The 20,637-nt window shown below is 39.1% G+C and overlaps 1 protein-coding gene across 3 annotated transcripts in view; it reads right to left on the reverse strand.

Annotated features, from left to right (window-relative positions):
* Nucleotides 1–5,737: 5,737 nt before the first annotated feature.
* The window catches only part of LOC131032019 (B3 domain-containing transcription repressor VAL2), a 200,353-nt gene continuing 185,453 nt past the window's right edge, over nt 5,738–20,637 (reverse strand). For all 3 annotated transcript variants that reach the window (XM_059212159.1, XM_057962905.2, XM_057962904.2), the window contains 2 exons: nt 7,342–7,409; nt 5,738–7,168 (listed from right to left, as the gene is read on the reverse strand). In XM_059212159.1, the coding sequence (XP_059068142.1) occupies nt 6,333–7,168; nt 7,342–7,409 (904 nt within the window). In that variant the 3' untranslated portion in view covers nt 5,738–6,332. The remainder of the gene's footprint in view (nt 7,169–7,341; nt 7,410–20,637) is intronic.

Raw genomic sequence — 20,637 nt, forward strand, 5'->3', positions numbered from 1 at the left:
TGTGTATGTAAACATTGAAAAAGAAGATAAAGAAGTAACATCTCAACCTTGAGAAGATCATCAACTAAATGAGATGAAAGTAGGAGAAGAGAAATCTGCTATCCCTCCATGGCTTAGGTAGAGGTTAACAAAATAAGCGATAATAGTAGAGGAAAATCCTATTGATTTGGACAAAACTCAAGAGATTGTTGAGAAGAAGAAAGTAGTGAAAATGTCAAAAATGACAAGAGACTATGCAAGATCCCTAGTGATACAGACTGCCACTCCAAGAGTAGATAAACCTAAAGGGGAGATCACATCAAAGAAATGTGACTTGGACATGATTGATTTAGGTCCTCCCACCATTGAGAAAGTGTTGGAAGACATGAACGACACGGTGAAGACAGTCCATGACATGCTAAAGTTGGAAGTAGAGAAGAATAAGAAATTTGAAAGGGAAATAATTGTATTGAGAAGTCACTTCCAGTAGTTCAAGCAATCATTGAGGCATCATGATCCTTCAACTATGCCACCATCATTGCTTCCTCTAGATTCAGTTGACAATTTTGAAAAGATGAGAACCTTATCACAACTGATGGATACTTGGATAAATAAGACCAAAAGGGTGAATGCATTATTGAAAGAACTAGTGAAGATTTTGATAAGGTTGTAAGTGTCCTTGAAAGAACTCAAACATCATTAGGATTTCCCTTTGGATCCCTTCTTTTGGGATCTAAGGGTCATGTCAAAAGAAAGCGAAGACCTTTAGAATGTTTGCTTTTAACCAAAATCCAACCTTCTTCAACCTTAGCAGCCTCAACTTGCCAATCCAGCGAATCCAAGGTAGGAAACCCAGCACCCAAGGAGAGGCCAGCAAACATCGAAGAGCCAATAGGACCAGTAGAGACAGGGCCAGACACATCCCTGGAAGAAGAAACAGACAATGGGACAGCTTCAACAGACGCATTAGAAGCAAAAACAGGTATAGGGGCAACTCCAGCAGACATACCATCCAAAATCCTGACACACCCAACAGCAGGGACAGATCCAACAAGTAATATATCAGGGCCACCAGATGGCTCAAAAGGAGTCGAAGCAGGAACAACATTTGAAACATCAACAGAAGGGACAACACCAACAACAACATCCACTGAGGGAGTATCAGATCCCGTCCCAGGGACCAAGGGGGCAGATCCAACAGAATCTACCATAGGTACTTTAGAGCCACTGATGGGAAGATCCTGCCCAACTGTCTGAGAAGAGCTCTTGAAAACCATATAATGTTGAGAAGAGGCACCTTTCCACCATGAAGAGGGCTTCTTCACTTTAACTTTCTCTAAATCACATTTAACCGTGGCATGCCTAGTCTTGAAGCATCTTCTACATCTGAAGGGAATCCCTTCATAATCCAAAGGTTGAATCCAGAAACCCTTGGGGGTCGAAAGTTTGATCTCTGCTGGCACCCCCTTAGAAGCATCAATATCTACCAAAATACAAGCATAGGTAGAATGGAGGATATCAGAGGAGTCCACATCCACCATAAGAAAATCTCCCAACGCCTCACCCACTTCCTCAAGGACTTGGTCCACCCAAAGATGAAGTGGGAGGTTGGGGAGTCTAACCCAAATTGGCATTTTACAAAAGGATTCAAAGGAGGGATTAAAATCCTCATGCCAGGGTTTAATCGTCAAAGGGAAACGATTCTCCCAAGTAAAAAAATGATCACATAGAATGATCTTTCTATCTACCAAATTATCAAACTTGGCAATAAAAAAACCTTTGGCCAAAGGGAAAATCTGAACCGAATCCGACATGAGGGGTTCCCAATGCTTGGAGATCCAGTCATGGAGTCCCAAGAGACTGGACCAAAAACCCCTAAACCGGCATATAACCGCAGTAGAAGAAAGATCAGAGGCAACCCGATCAATCTCTGTAACCATCTCTTCTTCCAGATTAATAGCAATAGACTTACAAACAAGAAAAGGCTTAGTCTCAGCATGAGCAGGTCCCTTACCCCCACCAAAAGCCAGACGATCCACATAAGATCCCCTAGAGACCCCAAAAGTTGAGCAATCAGCACAATCCTTCCCTACACCCCCTATGGTAGATCCATCCACAATAGTGGGAGCAAAAGCGGACCCATCACCGTTCAAAGCAGCTACAGCAGGGGCGATCTTGTCCACTCGGGCAGGAGAGTCGTTAGACCTGCATTTCAAATTCTCAGACATCGGGAGGGATGAAGAATTGTTGCTCAATGCTACAAAATTAATAAAATCATTGAAGTATTGGTAACTTGTTGAGTTTTGAAACATTTGCTTGTTTCTTCATCCTTTTATCAGAGAACTTAATATTGAAAAGAAAAAAAAAATTAGAGTAGAATCTGCTTTAAGTATTTTAGATGAATGAAAGATGCATGTGCATGATTGATAGTGAAGCTCATTGTTCATACTACTAGTACTCCATAAATGATGAAGTATCTCGCATAGTCAACTAAACTCATTTTAGCAAAACTTAACTTCAATTACTATTTCATAATTGATATGCTTCATCTTGAAGGTATCCATGCCTGTGGTAGTGATTTGAAAATCATCAAGCTATCCTTGAAGATTGCACTAGCGATGTGGAGATGTTCATGACATGTCAAAGAAAAGCTTAGTTGAGCTCACTTGAAGTTGTCCATTATTTTGCATTCTTAGCATTAGCATTAGCGTAGAATTCTTAAACCTTGCTCCCTTTTCATTTTTTTTTATCAAAGATCATTAGCAGAAGGAAAAAGCAATATTGCAACATCATTTGAAGAGTAACCATCGTTGAACTTAGATTGATGAAGAACAACTAAGTAAGTCCCCTTGCAGGTACAGAGAACACATCATACCAATGAAGTTATCCAGCACGTCAAGACCAGACATTATAAACCTTGGAGTCTCAAGTGATCCTTTGCCATCTTTAGCATTTGAGAAGTCTTTGTTCAAAAGAGGGTAGAGGATTCAATGCTTTATTATGTGTTCGATAGTGCATAAAAAACACCATCAACACATACCATGACTACCCATATATTTATTTGTAAACTCTCACATAAATACTTTTTCGATTATTACTTGAGTCTAGGAACTTGTCTTTTGACCTTTTAATTTGCCAAGCGTTGTCCATTCCTTAAATGATTGTCCTCATGCGTTGCATCCAACATTTGGTTCTAAACCATGTTGTGATATCTCCAAACCATGCTTCCTAACAAGTTGCAAATAAGTGTTCAACTCCTAAAACCACCATTTATCTGATTTCTTGAATTGACATGAACTAATCGCTTTGATCTCTTAAGCTAATCTCATTCACTTGTCCTCCCATCATAATGAAATAGTAGAACGGTGCGATTTTTTGAGAACTTTGAAACTGCAGCATTAACAATATTTCTTTTGTTCAAAGTCAACTGTGAAAGTCAGCAAGTAATTTTGTTTGAATACAATTTCCTAACTAGGCTACCCCACAATCTACGAAGATATATGTCTGCTTCTGGGACAACAAATTCCAAGAAGTATCTCTGCTCCACGAGGATTTGTGGGTACATATATCTTAGAGCTGCTCTTAGACCGAGAATCCTGTGTAGATTTAGTATTAAATGAAACAGCCAAATGTGGGAAGGAAATCCCAATAAGAAAACCCAAAAACAATTCCAAATGTTGATGTATTGATAAGCCTCATGGTCTCATTTGGCTTCTTCAGGACTCCACTGTTACATTTGCTGTAAAAATGTGCTTGGTCAGTCTCTCTGTTCATTGTGCAACCTGTCATACCACTTTTTTCTTCTTTTCAACGTGCTCTACGCGTGAATAGCCAATTGTCTCTCGGCCTTCAACATGCCATGCATCTCTCCATACCCTACAACATGGTCAATCCTCTCCATGACTTCTGCAATATTCATGCCAGTTATGGAGAAATCTCTTTAATGCAAGTAACTGAAAACCCTAGACTTGCATATGCTAGGTGAGATACCTGGGTGAAACAAGGAACTGACTTGCAAAATTTATTTTCTCTCCCTTTCGTCATCTAACAAACTCCTAAATGTTTGATTTTGTAAAAAACCAAAAAAAACCTTTTCCCTTCAGAAAATGTAGAGCAAAACTAAGATATAACAAAGCAACAAGAGTAACTTCATGTAAATGCCGGTCAATGCTCATGGTTGGCAATGCTTCCATAGATAATCATTCATACATACAACCTTTTGTCATCAAAATTTTATTTCAAATTAATTTAGTAGTTTTTTTTTTAATTTTATTTATATTTCATAATTCAATTTTTAACTCTATTTTTTTTTCAATAGGTTGTTAGTTCATTTACATCTAAGATGAATTAAAACACATATTCCTTCATCCACTCAATAAAAGGCATTCAACTACACTGAAAAACGACAAAAAAAGGTAGTGTATGTGCATTCAAACTTGTCTCTCCTTTCAAACAAACATATTGACTTGGATGCTTCCACTTCCTACCTTATTTTCCTTGATGTTAAAAATAAATCAACTAGCAAGCATAAGAGTGCTAATGCCAATGGCATTGCTTGTGGTTCTTCTAACATATCAAACCAATACCTACATCATCTAAATTAAAGTGATGATATTTTTGAAGATCCATATGATAATTTTTGATGAAGAATGGTTGATTGTTGACACTTGGCATTATAATTTTTTGTATTTTAATATATATTAGAACATTTGAGTTTGACTTATTGACATTGCAATATTTTGATATTTTTGTGGTGGTTTTATTTATATTGCAATATTTTTAATTTTTGTGGTGATTTTATTTATTTTCCATTATATGATTGTATGTAGTATTTTGAACTTAGTAACTACTACAAATATATTTATTTTTCATCTTCATATGTTTTTTTAATGAATGAACTCAAAACAAATCCAAACCCCAACTTCTTTTTCTCGAACCCCTACTAAGATTGGTAACTTAAAGAGTGCTTTATAGTATAACCACAGGTTTCACTAATATTAACTGCAACCTTGATAAAGAAATTGTGTTACCTAACCTTCAAACAATGACAAACTTTCATTGTTTGGTTTTGTCGCCATGACATGGGTTTGGTTTGTTGTTTTCATGCATGAATACTTTTGTCTCCTTGCCAATTCAAATCATAACCCCACTGTTGATCTTGCAAAAATGCATAAAAGAGGACAAAAACCACAAAGAAAAACAAGACAACCCTAATTCCTGACTTGTGCTCAAGAGTTTAAAAGCTTGATATAATTTGACATTTTTATAAAAGTACAACATAGTACATAGCATTTGCAGGGATTCCATGAAACAAGTGTTTAAAAGTTGTGAAGGTTTCAGTGTTAAAATTTTAAACAGTTAACCTCACAGTGAAGTTTTGAAGGAGAAAGTTTGGCTAACTGACATCTTTTCGTATCCCAAATACCATAAAAATGAATACCTTTGGATGATGCTTGTTTTCTTTGTTTTGGTCTGTTTCACAAATGATAGAATGGCATCCCAGGGACATTTTATTGACTCCGGACTTATGTGCTGTTTGAAATCCAAATGAAATATCAATTGATTCTTTCACATTGTGCAAAGCATTATTTTTCATTTTAAATCAGACACCATTGATAGAACATGAATTCCATAATGAAGCACAGATAGAAAATAGCATGCCCTTAATGACAGTAAATTCTAGTTTTCTATCTTCCAATACATGATTCACAAGTAGTCAGTCAAGCCAGCCAAAAACAAAAGCCGAGAAAGAAAATAATTTTTGGAAACAAACCCACTTAAATTCCTTCAGATGATATCTTTCGAAATTTTAGTTAAAAAATGTACATTCTAATATGTAAAATACATATTATCTGAAGCTTATAGGATAACCCGGTGCTTCATTACATCAGAATCGAATTCTGGCAAGAGTTTCAAGTACCCCAATGGAAATTAAAATTAGTAGAAATACAATGTAGATTAAATTTAGATACTTCCTTCACAACTTCTTATCTTATATGAGGATAGTCATATGTAAGGATTAAGGCATGTTGCTGTTAAAGAAGGATGCAGCACGGTAGCTCATTTTCCATGGATGTGGCTAATATAAGAGAGTTTCCAGGTCAGATGATTGGCAATCATCCCTTGCGTGAACATAAAAAGTTACCATGGCATAGACAAGCCTTCCTAAAGAAAAATTGTTTCAGGGATCTGATTGGAAACCCCCAGTAACAACATATAATCTTACAAACTGTTATTCCATCAGATATTGTTGTAACCCGATTATGTGTAATCCAGAAGTACAGATTCCCTGTTGAGGTGCAGATATTTGAAAAACAATCTGCAAATGAAGGAGGTGCATCTTGTAAATTTATCTAAATAGAGATTGATTTGGCATCATTTTCAGTTATGTTTGAAATGAACTCTCCTTTCATGATATGATCTTCATTCTGAACCCTGGAAGTTTCTTCAACTATTTCTTCACTTGAACTTTGTTGAAATCCCAATGCAGTGCTTATCTGGGGAGGGTATATCAAACTTGGAAGTTCATGTTGTTTTATGCACATATCAAGAGGCAAAGAATAATTATCAAGAACCCCAACTGCTATTTCTCGATCAATCTCAAGTAATTCTTCCTCCTCACTTCCTGGTTGACTATTCAAATCAATTCGGCCTTTGCTCACTAAATAATCTTCTTTCACACCTTCATTGTCCTTACAAGAAGCATCTAAGTTCAGATTTGAAGGCAATTTAACTTCATTTCCTGGATAATCATGACTTTTGGTAATCCCCTCCTTGCAAAATGGTGCTGGAGTTTCCCACACGAATTCATTCTCAAAATCAGAATGCACATCAGATTCCTTTCTCTCACCACTGTTGACATCTTTCTGCTCATTCAAAGAATTATGCTTCTTCCTTGCATTTTCTGCTTCTTTTCTGCGCCGCATCATAAGTGTCTTGAATCTACGTTTGACAGTAATACAAACATTGCAGGTGCAAGAAGGTTTATGTTTTGGTCCCATTCCACTGGGAGGCTGAATACAAACAATGCACGTGCATCCCAGTCTGTGTCGAGGGTGTTTTGTTGTGGGACTGACCAAGGACGATGCAGTAATTTTCTCCCCAAGAGCGACTGCATTGGCTGGAGCATCCAGACCACAAGAGTTCACTGGGCCTGAATGACTATCAGAAACGTTTCTCCTTTTTGTTCCTGTGTCAATCAAAAAAGTAGAAAAAAGAGGATAATAAAAGTTGGATATACTGTACATACAACCAGAAGCATTTTCTTAATTGTACCCATCCTATGAGTGCATTAAATTTCCACAGCATAAGCCTACAAATATATATCCAACATCAAAGGAAGAAATTCAACAGAAAATATACCTATACTTTGTTCAGGAAGTTTATCAAGATCTCCAGAGCTAACTTCACAAGGTGGAGATGAGGGAGCCCTGAGTGGACAGAACAACCCAAGTTAGAAGAAATTTTTATAAGCTTTCTCAATAATATTACTCGTGTAGAGAGAATAAGAAAAAAGTATTGGATTCTATTCGTCAAATTGATGGTACTATTCCCCAAATACTACACCTTCTCAGTGATGTGTTCAAATGGCGGAATAGCATTAAGTATGACTAGCGCAAAAATTGAACTTGTGACAAACTTGATAAGGACTTTCTAGAAAGATAGTTCAAGCAAACCAGCTTACAAAAAAAGATTGAACGAGTAAAAAAGAAGTAAAATGATAAGGTCAGAAATTAAACCAAAAAGGTGAATTTAATCGATATGAATAAGAAATTTGTAATTTTTCTTGTAAAAGTCTCTTCAAGCATCTTGCAAGAGTTACTAAACTCAATAGCTTTAGTTGGAGGCCCCAACCATTTCTTAGAAAAGATAAAAAATTAATGCAGACTATCACTACTTTTCTAATACACCAATTATACGTGCATGTCATATCCCCTAGAAACCTCATTAATTCCCTTGCATGAACCCTAGCCCCAAAGTAATTTAGACTAGGGATGGAGTAAGAATTTAATTCCCTTGCATGTGAACCTGTGTGTGTGTGTGTGTGTATGTTGGTTGTGAACCTTGATGCTAAGATTCTTGAATGTAATTATTATCCTTACTTATTATGTTATCTATAATTTATCACATTGATTTTGTTTAGAGTCTTTAGACTAACCCGGACTAATAAATGTGTCCATGGACTTGTGTGAGGTTTGTCCTTGGTTGCAGGTACCCAAGGTGCAATATGAAGCAGATTTTGTGGTTCCCTTGGTGAGAGACAGGTAGTTTCGTGTCATCCTTTGTGTCAAGATCTTTTGTTAACATTGCAAAAATTAATAATTATTTATGTACTTAGCCAAGTCTCCCTGGATTGGTTTGAATCCTCACGTCTAAACTCTAGGAACCCCGACACCTCATCATTAGCAATTGTTTATTTGTTTTTGCTTGTCTACAAGACATTGATAAGAATTTAATTTTGAACACTTGCAGCCATGGAGTAATAATAATAGTAGAATCATCAAGAATACTTGATTGGATAAATAAAATTTTGCAAATAAATAATGAAATTACTTGAATAACTAAAAGACTAGGTTCATTCAATATAAATTATAAATAAAAGAATTTATAAATAAACGAAGATTATAGGGGTAAGAGGGCATTTAAATAATTAATAGACAATAAACCTTTTCGGGTGTTTGACTTGGTAAAACAAAGGAGAATTAAAAACCAAGGTTACCAGGAGGCGGGGATACTTGGAGATGATTCTTTTATATAATTTAATAATTTCCATAAAATGTCATGACATAGAACTTTGGAAACAATAACAGTGGTAAATTTTAACATTAAATTTGAATTTGAACAAAAATTGAAATTAAAATTGCTTATATTGGTGGTATTATAGCTAGTCTAAATGGTTCAGTGAAAGTAAGGTAATATAGGTGTTGAGCACATTCAATATTTCCGACTAAATAGTAAAGGCAATGTCTCTTTAGACCATTACAATGACAGGAAATCAGTCATACAACTGTTTATGTCCCTCTGAAAAAGCCTACACTATCAGTAGATTTTTATCCTCCTGCAGTGTAGTTTCCTTATTAGTTATTTCCCTACGACTTTGCTTTGCTGGGCTTGTTTTATTTATTTGCCTTCTACAACGTTTTGCCCTAAGTTTTTTGGCGAGAGACATCAATTTCTGGTCAGGAAACTTTAGAGACAGCAGGAGATGGCAACCAAAAGCAGCCAATGCATTGGGAAGTATCCGGGGACAGTAATCAAAATCACCCAATATTTATTTGATTTAATTATTTAAATCCTCTCTTACCCCTATAATCTTCATTTAAATCAAATAAACATTTTGGGGCGTTCAACTTGGTAAAACAAAGGAAAGCAAAGTTACAAAAAAAAGCATCCACAGGAGAGGAAGGGCGATGGAGAGAGCAGAAACCGTCATCAATGGATCGCCTACTCCTTCCTACGGCAGAAGACAACCTATCATCAACAATAATGGCAATAGGCATGGATAGAAGAGATCGACCATTTTCTGGGCAGCATGGCATCACCAAGAAAGATGTTTGCCGAGATTGACTTAGAGAAACAGCTCCTTGAAATCCAATCCCATCCTCTTTAAATCAGAAAAAATGGGATTCATTCTAGGGGGGAAAAGAGGCAAATTGGAGTGGAGAATAAGGTCGAGCAAGAGAGAGAGCAAAAGATGGGAAGCTGGATCAGCGGGCGTGAGAGCAAGGAGGTGAAATTGTCGTTTCAAGCTTTGGAAACGCTCAGATGCCATCAATCCAAGTTTTCTTTCCTTTTTTTAGTCAAATTTCTGACCTATAATGTTGCTCAAGGGTTAAAAACTAAGATACCGGTTCTTGGCATTTTAGGCTGGGTCCGAGTCCTGGTTCTTGCCCGGTCCTGGTCCTCCCCGGGTCCTGCCCAGGTGGATGGGTTCTATGTGGGTCCTGCCACAGAGAACCCACAAAGAACCCATCCACCTGGGCAGGACCTGGGTGGAACCCAGGGAGAACCTGGGCAGACCCAGGAGAACCCAGGCCCGTGGGTTTCCAAAAACAGGGCCTATGGGTCATAAAAACACAAAAACCAATAAAAAAATACTTTAGTATTTTTAAATATTTTTTTAACATGTAAACCCATGTCTCTCTGATCTTTTCCAATATGCTTCACCGATCTACTTTGAATTCTGCTCTTATCCTCTACATAAGGCTGCTCATATATTCTCTTGTTCTATTGAACCAAGCTGTTCTAGTCTCTGTCGTGCTCTAACTTAGGATCCTTTTTTCGTGGTTGAATGATGTTGTATTATATTATTCTCTCTAATATCTGATATGTTTATAACTGGTGTAATATATTATTGCAGCAGTCACATTGTATATTTCATTTTTGTATGGATTGTATCATTGTAATAATCAATGATGGTAGTGATAGTTTATAAATTATATAATTATATTTTATAATTTTGATGTTTGAACATATATATATATATATATATATATATATCTCTGTGTGTGTGTACGGACGAACCCGTACCCAAGAATTTATTTTTTTTGCCGAATCCGTACCTGAATCCGAACCCGAACCGGTAACTTAGGTTAAAAATTTAGCTATCAGCACTTTAAAAACATTATTATGAATACTGGGTGGTGTAGATTTAAAAATTTAACCTTAGGAACTCTTAAATCACCACTCTTTTGTTGTTGGTGTGAAATATATAGTTAATGAAATTTTGGTTTGTGCATTGTCTTTTGTAAGGCTAGGCTGAATCCCTTCATTTTTTAATGCTCAATCCTTCCACTTAGCAAGCTGAAGCAAAAATATGGTTCTATTTAGATTACCTGGTGTATTTGCTACAAGCATCATATCCTTAGCAGATTGCTATACTTCTAGGGGCAGCACAGCAGTAGTAACATGATAGTAGAAGGATAAATTTACCTTTACCTCCTTGGGAATAATCCTAATCAGCTCAAGCACCACTCACATTACTAGGGAAACTCTAGACATCCTAGCGAATGGTATAAGAGGTGAACATAAGATTCAAACCCTCACAGCCCTATACATTTACCAAGGAAGAAGCCAAATAGTAATAAGATTAGGAATTAAAGATTTAAAGTTTCTTGTTGAGTATGTAATGTCCCCTTTCTAGGCAACAGGAGATGAGTAGAGGGTTGACCTATCACTCGAGTTCCCGTAGGTCAACCAGATGGTTAGGGGACTCTTTCTGAGGGGCATAGAGCTTTGTAGGGGTTCTGTGAGCCATTTTGAGCATTTACACAGCAGTTCCTACTTTTTAGGGAAGTCTCCTATTTTTAGAGAGAACAAGCAGTTGACTGGATGACCACCCGAGGGACCACGGAGTAGAGCAAGAGCCTTTTGAGCAGTTTCTAGAGTTTGGAGTGAGGTTCCTATTTTTAGGGCCAGTTCTTATTTTTTAGGAGGAACTGCCAATTGGCCAACAGGACTCAGGTGGCATCAGTGACCACAATGCTTCAGACGGAATTCAGATCTGAATTCCGGATTACATTTTATGAATAAATAAGGAAATATTTTAATATTTCCTAAGTTATGAATTTAAATAAATTATATTAAAGTGATATTATAATCCCTTTATAATAAAATACCATATAATAAGTTGACCCCCTTTTTCCTAGGTGTTTGAGACATAAAATGTTGTAATAACAAGGGGAAAACATTATAATAATAAAATATAATGCCTAAGGGGTCAATTTTTAAAGGAAGACTTGTATTTTATTAAAAATAATAAGGTCATTTTTGGAGGTCATTTTTCATCATCCTTGATTCATTTTTTACATATTTTCATCATTGGAGAGGTCTGCAACAGCAAGCTTCAGTTGGATTTTAGGTTGGGAACGGAAACTCTCAATCATTTATAGTGTTGGACGCAAACCCACACACTTGCAGCATAGAAAGGAACCCCTTTCGAGCCATTGGAGGCCAAAATATTGAGTAACTAATACATTTACAGCAGGTCTGAGATAGCAATAGCAAATCTGGTCAGATTAGAAGACATTCCCAGCAAAATAAGTATTAATTATTGCAGGCCATACCATTCTTCTTGACTAGGAGAGTGAAATAAATTAATAAGATCTTAGGAGTGGAAAAAGTGACAAAATTCATTGTCAGCATTTAGGAACAGCAGATCAGGGGTTAAATTGGAAAGATTGAATTGTTTCAGTTCTACATCAGCATTTCATTGTGGAAATTTGTCATAATTGGGGAACCTTGCCTGGCAACCCTAGAGAATTTGCATCATTCTTTCATAAATTGTTTTTAGTAATTATTGTGGAAGTCAATAAAGTACTTTGGTGCTGTTGAAAGCCATTGGAAGACTCTATATCTCTTCATTCAGCAGATCCACCAATAAATCAGGTTCATCCAAGCTAGCGTGGGACACCTAGTATGCCAATTTGGGCTCTAGGTGCTAAAATTTGTTCATTCTTGAATTTATAAATTGCTGGTAATAAAAATCAGAATTCTGAATTTTGTTTCAGTCCATTATTCTTTCATTTATTCCATTTATATTCAATTCGGCATTGTCAACATCCAAGCAAAAACCTTCAAAAGCCATAAAAACTTCAAAATTCACCCAAAAATCCAAAAACACATTTGCTGGTCAAAGATTTGAAATCAAACCAGGACCACCAGTTTTGGCAAGATTCCTAGTTGGTATCTTACAGAGTAGCATTATATTAATATGAGAGTGTACCAATTATTAAGACGATATAATTAATAAGAATGGTTATTTCAGTCATAAAATGGTTGATCTGTTATATGCCTATATAATCTAGAGGTGATTATTATGTTCTAAGGTTGGGAGTGGGTGGAAGTTATCAACCAAAACTTAATAATGGAAGACTTAGTACCACCCGGAGGTCATAGCAGCAAATAAATCCTTTCACCCAACTCAATCATGTCATTTCCAAACACTAGATTAAGCAAAAGTATGGCTCAAGAAGTGAGAAATCATCTTAGACAGCGTACACATATTTTGCTATTGCTGGATATGGATATTGTATTGGATTTAAATGACCATTTCAGCTACCTCCTTGATTTTATTTCCATCTTCCTTTCCAATGGACTCTAAACATGAAACTAGTGATAAACGCATTGCTGACATTCATTAATAGCAGTTAGTCATACCATTAATTCCACCTATAATCTTGCCTTTCTCATTGTACTTTCTTACCAAGTTGTAAGAAAAGTGCAGATTGTAATGCTCCTATATGATTACCCCAACGGGATACTTTTGGTAACAAACTACCTTATTGGTGTTTTGCCATGTAGGGTATGTTTTAGAACATCACAGAATGCAAGCAAAACATAATAATACACATGCACGAAATGTAGAAAACTCAGAACTGTGTATTCATTAATGCCAACATTACAATGTATCTTCAAAATAACATCAATATAACATAATTGCATAATCATATCCCGAGATTGGGGTACACGGATATATATACATGGGTGTCGACCGGTTGCCGGTGCCAACCGTCAGCAACCGTCGACCCCTAAACATTTACTAACAAATACTAATTTTCCTGACAACATCATCCCCCCCACAAAAAAGAGAGTCGTCTCCGGACGACACACAACAAAATAGGGAAACAACTAGACAAAAGAAATCAAGGAGTTGGGGGTCTAGAGGGCATCCCTAAGGAAGGAGCCGGTGGGACTGATGTAGCCAACTGCTCCCGCAATTGGAGAACCTGTTGCATCCTATACTGGAGGTCCCTCTCGAGTAACAGGTGTCGCTCCCTCGAAATCTTCACCATGAACACCGCCTCCATGACTTCCTTATGTTTCTTGTCCAACTCCTCCAAAACTGAAGTGAGGTGAGTCTCTGTTGCCACCTCCTGTGCCAATTCCACCTTTGCCTCGACCAACTCATCCTCCAATGTCGTAACCCGAGCCCTCTGTTGTAGGAGCTCCTCCTTAATGGTCTGCAACCGAGTGGCTAGCTCCTCCCTAGCTGTAATGGCTGCCACCCACTTTGCCTCTGCCCCAAATGCCAAATGTTGTGCACGTCGGAGCTCATAGTAGCCGTCTTGGAAGGCCTGCTCCACTTGCCACAACAACAAGTATGTCCCACTCTCACCAGCCGACTCCTTGCACCTCCACTCCATCATGGCAAGTGTGTCTACGGCAGGCCATCCCCTCGAATCGAAACACCTGGCAAACTCCTCTGCACATCCCCCTGTGGCAAATGCAAGTAGATTCTCCACTGCTCCAAGAGTCAGTTCCTGAATTGAAGCCGCCATCCACCGTGCACTGGCCTCCACATTTGCCAAGGCAACAATCCTCTGTGCACTGGCCTCCATCTCTGCCAGAAACTGCTCCACCACACTTGCCTCACCCTGCATAGTGGATGCTATCTGTTAGTTGGGCTCAACAACCCTATAGTCCTCTCCCTGCACCCTATCCTGGAAGACATCCATAGCTGACTCCTACTGCAAGTGAGAACTCCCCTCCTCTAAATCCACAATCTCTGGTGACACCAGTGGTTGTGGTGAAGGAGGTCGAGATCCAACCGGTGCCATGGGGGTTGCCTAGTAGCGATCCAACCATGCATCCCATGCGTGGACTGTACCCTCCAACTTGGCCCCTTTCTCTTGTAGCGAGCTCCTGACTAGCAGGCACTCTGTGTGTTGGTGGGGCGACACTAAAGGGTGTCTGCGTGGGTGGAGGTCGCAATTGCTTGAATCCTGGCACTAGTATGGCTCCAATTGTCATCCCCGAAGTAGGGAGTGGAGTCTTTTCACCGTCCACCTGTAGCAAGGCTAGATCGAAAATAAGTCGTCCAGTCATCACCTCTCTCGAAGGTTTGACCCCCCTCGATGGTGCTACTCCAACCGTACTCATACCACTCAAGGGTGTACCCATGACACCTTCCGCACGTTTACCGCCACCAGCACTATCCAACGTCTCCTCTCCAGGACTCCTTCCCACTTCTCCTCGACTAGTCAGACGGAAGGCATCATTGCTTCCATTGCTACTGGAAGAGGTATCTACCGACTCTTCCCCTGCGCTACCCTCCTCTTCTGCCGACTCTGGCTCACTCTCTGAAGCCACCACCTACTGCCGCCTTCGCTTCCTACTAGGTTGGACATCCCCGCTATCTGTGAAGGTATCTAGGTGAGTCCAATAAAAGATAGGTGGCCGCGAAGGGTCCACCCGATTCTGCGGCTTCCACACATGTCGTTCTAAGGGTACCTGTGTTTGGGCGGCCTCCGAGAAAAGTCCAATGGCATGAAAGGGCATATAGAAGGCTCTATGTTTCAGCGTGAGGAAGTTGTGAATCCTCTCTGACAGTACAGACGCCCAATCATACACCGTACCATTCCTTAACCCATTCATCAAAGCTATCATGGGTACAGCTGTGTCGGAGGCTCGGCTAGCCCCTGTGAGTCTACTCTTCATCACACCGAGCAGACATTGCCATTAGCCTAGCACAATGTAAGACTTTTTTAACCCTCGTCCCTTCGTTGCATTCACTCTTTCCCATTCCTCTGTTGTCAAATCATCACGGCACACTAGCTGTAGAAGTTTCTACCTTCGTTCCGCAGACACTTCGTGGCGTTTTTGTCAACTTTCTTGCCTTTGCCAAGAATGTCGAACACTCTGGTAAGTGCTTCCGCTGTAAATGACACCGTTACTGTACTTTGCTAGTAGGTAAATACAGATTCCCTAGCATTTCTATCATACGCGATAATCATCATCCTGAGACATGGCTCAAAATCTCGAATGGCAAACACAAGCATTTGGATTGCCCAATGCACCCGTGCATGCCAAAGGGAATCCTTGATGGGGTGATTGTCTGGAGTCTCTAATGGGGTTCACCTAGTTTGCTCAACACTTCACCTAGCTAGTGTTGCTCAATTGCACCAACTCACCAGGCCTAGTTGCTCTCTAAACCTTCAAGTCCTTCTCAATCTCTTCTAGGGCTTGATTCTTGATCTCTCTAAGGTGTTTTGCCTCAAGTGTTTTGGCTAGGAACTTCTTGTGATGTATTCACACATCGCCCCATTGCAAATGGGGACCCCTACTTTTTGCCTTCTAGGGTTTGTTTTCTAGGTCTTTTAGGGTTTGTCTGTTAGCCTTTGCATGTTGAGTGTTGCTAGAGGGATCACTAGGATGGCAGGCTCTGCTTGAGCCAAGGTGAGTCCACGGGGCCCCAGAATTAGGGTTTCTTTGAGAGTCTTCCTTAGGGCCTGGTTTTGCTCTTGTTGCTAATTGTGTCTTGCTTGGTGAGTGAGTATCATCCTTGAAGGTCTAAGCTAGGTCAAGTTGGTGAGTGAGTATCATCCTTGAAGGTCTAAGCTAGGTCAAGTTGGTGAGTGATGAAGTTTGGAATGTCATCCTGATCTTCAAATGCCCTGAAATTTGGATGTCTGGAATGTCTTCCTGATCCTGAAATTTGACTAAGTCTAGAAAACTGAAGAATCCTCCAAAAACTAGATTTTGCATTATAACTCCTGGAGGTCCGAAACCACTCTCAAACATCCTAACAGTATTTATGGAATATAACTTAAAGTATAAGAAAGAAGAAAGACTTATACTTAAATGTTATATTCCATACATGAATCCTGACACAGAGACCAAAATGTCAAATTTCGCTCCTGACCCTTCCAAAGGGTCCAGAGCGAAATTCTCCATAAGACATTCTACATTGCCCAAAGTCATGAACTAGCTCATTCCCAGGCATTTGTGAAGGCAAAACACTTATTTGGAGTGAAAAAAATGTGAAAATGAAATCAATATTTGAGCCTAAATGTGAATTTCACTCCTGACCCTTCCAAAGGGTCCAAAGCGAAATTCTTTATTAACCTCATTTGCTTCCATGCTTGGGCTTCAAACCTTGTTCCTTAGGTGAAGAGTGATGGATTTTTGCCTTGCAATCAAGATTGGGATTGAAAAGATGAGTGATCAAGCCTAAGCCAAGATTTTCACTCCTGACCCTTCCAAAGGGTCCAGAGCGAAAATCTACCTAGCCCTCATTTTCTTCCTTGATTGATCAAATTTTAATATCCAAGGCATGTTGAAAGGAAGAATGGACATGTTTTTGCCTTTGGGAATGCTTGAAAGCGATGAAAGGTGGAGATTTTGTCCTAGAAATGGAAATTCGCTCCTGACCCTTCCAAAAGGTCCAGGGCGAAATTTCACTAGAACCACCTTTTTTCTCAATCTTATGCCAAGCCTAGTGCAAACTAAGGTGAATTGTGATGAGAGAAGTCCTTAGGAATGACTTCAAGTTGCTAGTGATCCATGAATTTGAAGGAATTGAGCAAAACCAATATTTTCGCTCCTGACCCTTCCAAAGGGTCCAGAGCGAAAATTCTACAATCACCTATTTTCCTTGCAAAAATCAAGTCAAACTTTGGGTTTTTTATAGCTTGGGTGAGTGTGAAGAAATGTTTTCTTGCCTTTTGGGCTTGATTGAGGTTGAAACGATGGAGGAATAAGCTCAAAACAAGATTTTCGCTCCTGACCCTTTCAAAGGGTCCAGAGCGAAAAACCCTAAAACCATCTTTTTCTCCAAAATTTGTGTGAAGTTAGGCCTAGGCCTAGGTGAGAAAAGCTCTTTGGATTGCCTTGGAAAGACTTTTGATCACCAAAAATGCAAATTTTGAGCTTAAACATGAAATTCACTCCTGACCCTTCCAAAGGGTCCAGAGCGAAATTTTGGATAGGTCCTGTCCCTGGCTAGGTTTTTGAGCGAATTTTCCTTTTCAAGGCTTTTGAGGATTAAGTAGATGTTGCCAAGTTGAGAAGTAGATTCAAAATGAGGGAGCCTAGAGGAAACAAAGTGAAAAGAATGGAGCTAGGTAGGAGAAGACAAGCAAAACATGAATTTCGCTCCTGACCCTTCCAAAGGGTCCAGAGTGAAATTCTTCAAACCCTCTATTTCCTCCTTGTGTCAAGTCAGGATTTTCATTCCTAGAATGTGGTTGAGATTGGAGTGAGGTTATTTAAGCCTGCAAGATGAGTTGAAGTGAAGGAGATGGAAAATTAAGCCTAAAAGGTGACTTTCGCTCCTGACCCTTCCAAAGGGTCCGGAGCGAAATTCACAAAATGTCATGTTTTCTTCAAGATAGTGTTGAGCCAAGTCAGTGATCAAGGTGAATAGACCTTAGAGATTGCCTTAGAAGAGATTGTCAATGAAACAAAGGTTAGTTTTGATACAAAGAAGGAATTTCACTCCTGACCCTTCCAAAGGGTCCAGAGCGAAATTCTCATCATCACCTAATTTGCCCATGTTAGAAGCTAAAGAATTGAATCCCTAGGCTTTGTTGAACTAAAGCTAGCATATGCTCACCTTTAAGAGGATTTTGGAGTGAAAAAATGAGGCAATTGAGGCCAAATCAAGGAAATCACTTCTGCCCCTTCTAAAGGGTCCAGGGCGAAATCCTTTGAAACTCCTATTTTTTTTTACCTTGTTTGAGCCACGCAAAGGGCTAGTTGTGCGATTATGATGAAATGAGGTCTAAATTGGCCAGGAATGCAAATTTCGCTCCTGACCCTTCCAAAGGGTCCAGGGCGAAATTCTTATAGGGCCTATCCGTGGGAAGGATTTTGAGCGAACTTTATTTTGAAGTCTTCTTGTTGATGATTTAAGGTGGAAAATGCTTTGTTGAAATGAACATGTCATATGTACTTAATCACGTTTTGGTTTATTTTGCAGATGGAGAAAACCAGATCAAGGACGACCTCTTCCAGTCTAGCATCATCAAGGACGACCTCTTGCAGTCCAGCAACATCAAGGACGACCAATTCCAGTCCATCATTGTCAAGGACGGTCCACAGGCAAAAGGGAAGACTCAAGGTGTTCAAGGAATTGCCAGCTACCTCCAGAACCTTCACTTTGCCACACTAAGGAACCACAAGATGACAATGAAAGGTGTTGCCAGCATTTCAAGGAAACGTACACCACCCATCCATCACGTCAAAGACAGAGGAGAATCAAATAAGGTCAGTGCAAGGGTCCATTGAAGAAGCAGATAGTCTTAGAAGAGTTAATTAAAGTTGGCTTCTCAACTTCATCAAATTGAACATCAACCAAGTTACAAGTGTCAGACAAGGTGGCATCCCAGTCATCATTCTTCCAGTCGGATTGGTCCACCTCAGCATGACCAGATTCAATGTACTTAATTTACCGGAGGCAGCACCAAATTCGATGTACCTACCCCTGCTTCTTATTGGTCCTCACTCTTGGAATGTAATTTTCTAATTGGCTAAGGAAGCTTGTTGTAACAAACCCTAATTAGGGTTTCTATCTTGTAATCCTAGCCATTGATTCTAAATCAATCAGAGCCGTCTATTTGTAAAGGGTTTCTCTATATAAGCCCTAGCTCCTCATTTGTAAAGGGTTAATAGTTGATAGTGGGTTAATAGTTGGTTAATAGAGAATAGATAGTAGTGAATAGTCAGAGAGTAGGAAATAGTTAGAGTAGAATAGAAAGAGAAGGCAAAGATTGTTGCCAAGATGTTGTTGTAAAGGACTTGTAAACTTCATTGAAGAAATGGTGAAATCTATGGGTCGATTCAACAATTTGCATGATCTCTATACTTCTCAGATTTGATTTCATGTTATTAGATGAGTGGAAGAAATGTGTTTGATTGATGGTGAAATTCGTATATCCATACTACTAACAGTTTGTTGATTGCAGACTTGCCTTGTGTAATCAACTGGAATCATTCAGCTTAAGCTTAACTTCAATTGTCACTTCTTCATTGATATGCATCAGCCTGATGGTGTCCATGCCTGTAGCAGTGATCTGAACATCATAAAGCTTTCCTCAGAAGATCACACTAACCTTGTGGAGATGGTCTTGGGATGTCAAAGCAAGACTTAGTTAGAATTTCATCAAAGGTCATTCATTGCTCTTACATTCTTAGTATTAGAAATAGATCTCGTTTCAACCCTTCTTTTTCCATTTTTTTCAAAATCTAGGACCAGTAAAATCTCGTGTTCCAGCAATATCCAAAGTAAATCAGACGTTCAGGTCGTCGAATATAAGTCCCCTTGTGATTCCAGTAAAATCACATCGTACCGCAAAGAGCTTATCCACACGTAGAGAACCTACATATCAGAACCTTGGAGTTACTCCCACTGATCCTTCGGTGAGATCTTCAATAGTCGGGAAACTTTGTTAAATAGAGGATAAGGTACCTTTAGGTATTTTATTCTGTGTTTGGTCATGTACAAAAGACACATCAACAGAACCCCACCAATTCATAGTGCTTCCCATGTGCTCAATTATGGCTTCTTGGCTTCAAGTTGTCAAAATGACCTCCTACCATTGTGAGATGATGCAGAGGTGTGGAGGTGTCTTCATTCATGTTTTGGGTGCATTAGGGTCCATTTGAGGTTTGCCATCAATAGGTTTCTTACCGATTCCAAAATCTTGCCTAGAAAAGGGCTACAAGGAATTAGCCCAATTAGGCCTCCTAAAACCGGTTTCTTAGGGCTTGAGTGAAAACAGTCCAAAAGACCCCCAAACAATTTTGGATTTCCTTCAATGGTTCATCTAACCTCAAGTGATTTTTGTGGTTTTAGCTTCTTGTTCCACCATTCAATGTGCTAACCCCAAAATGAGGGTTTTGGAGGGTTTCTAGGCCTTGTAGGTGGCAGTGACAAGT

This window comes from Cryptomeria japonica, chromosome 10 (assembly GCF_030272615.1).
Source record: "Cryptomeria japonica chromosome 10, Sugi_1.0, whole genome shotgun sequence".
Taxonomy (NCBI): Eukaryota; Viridiplantae; Streptophyta; class Pinopsida; order Cupressales; family Cupressaceae; genus Cryptomeria; species Cryptomeria japonica.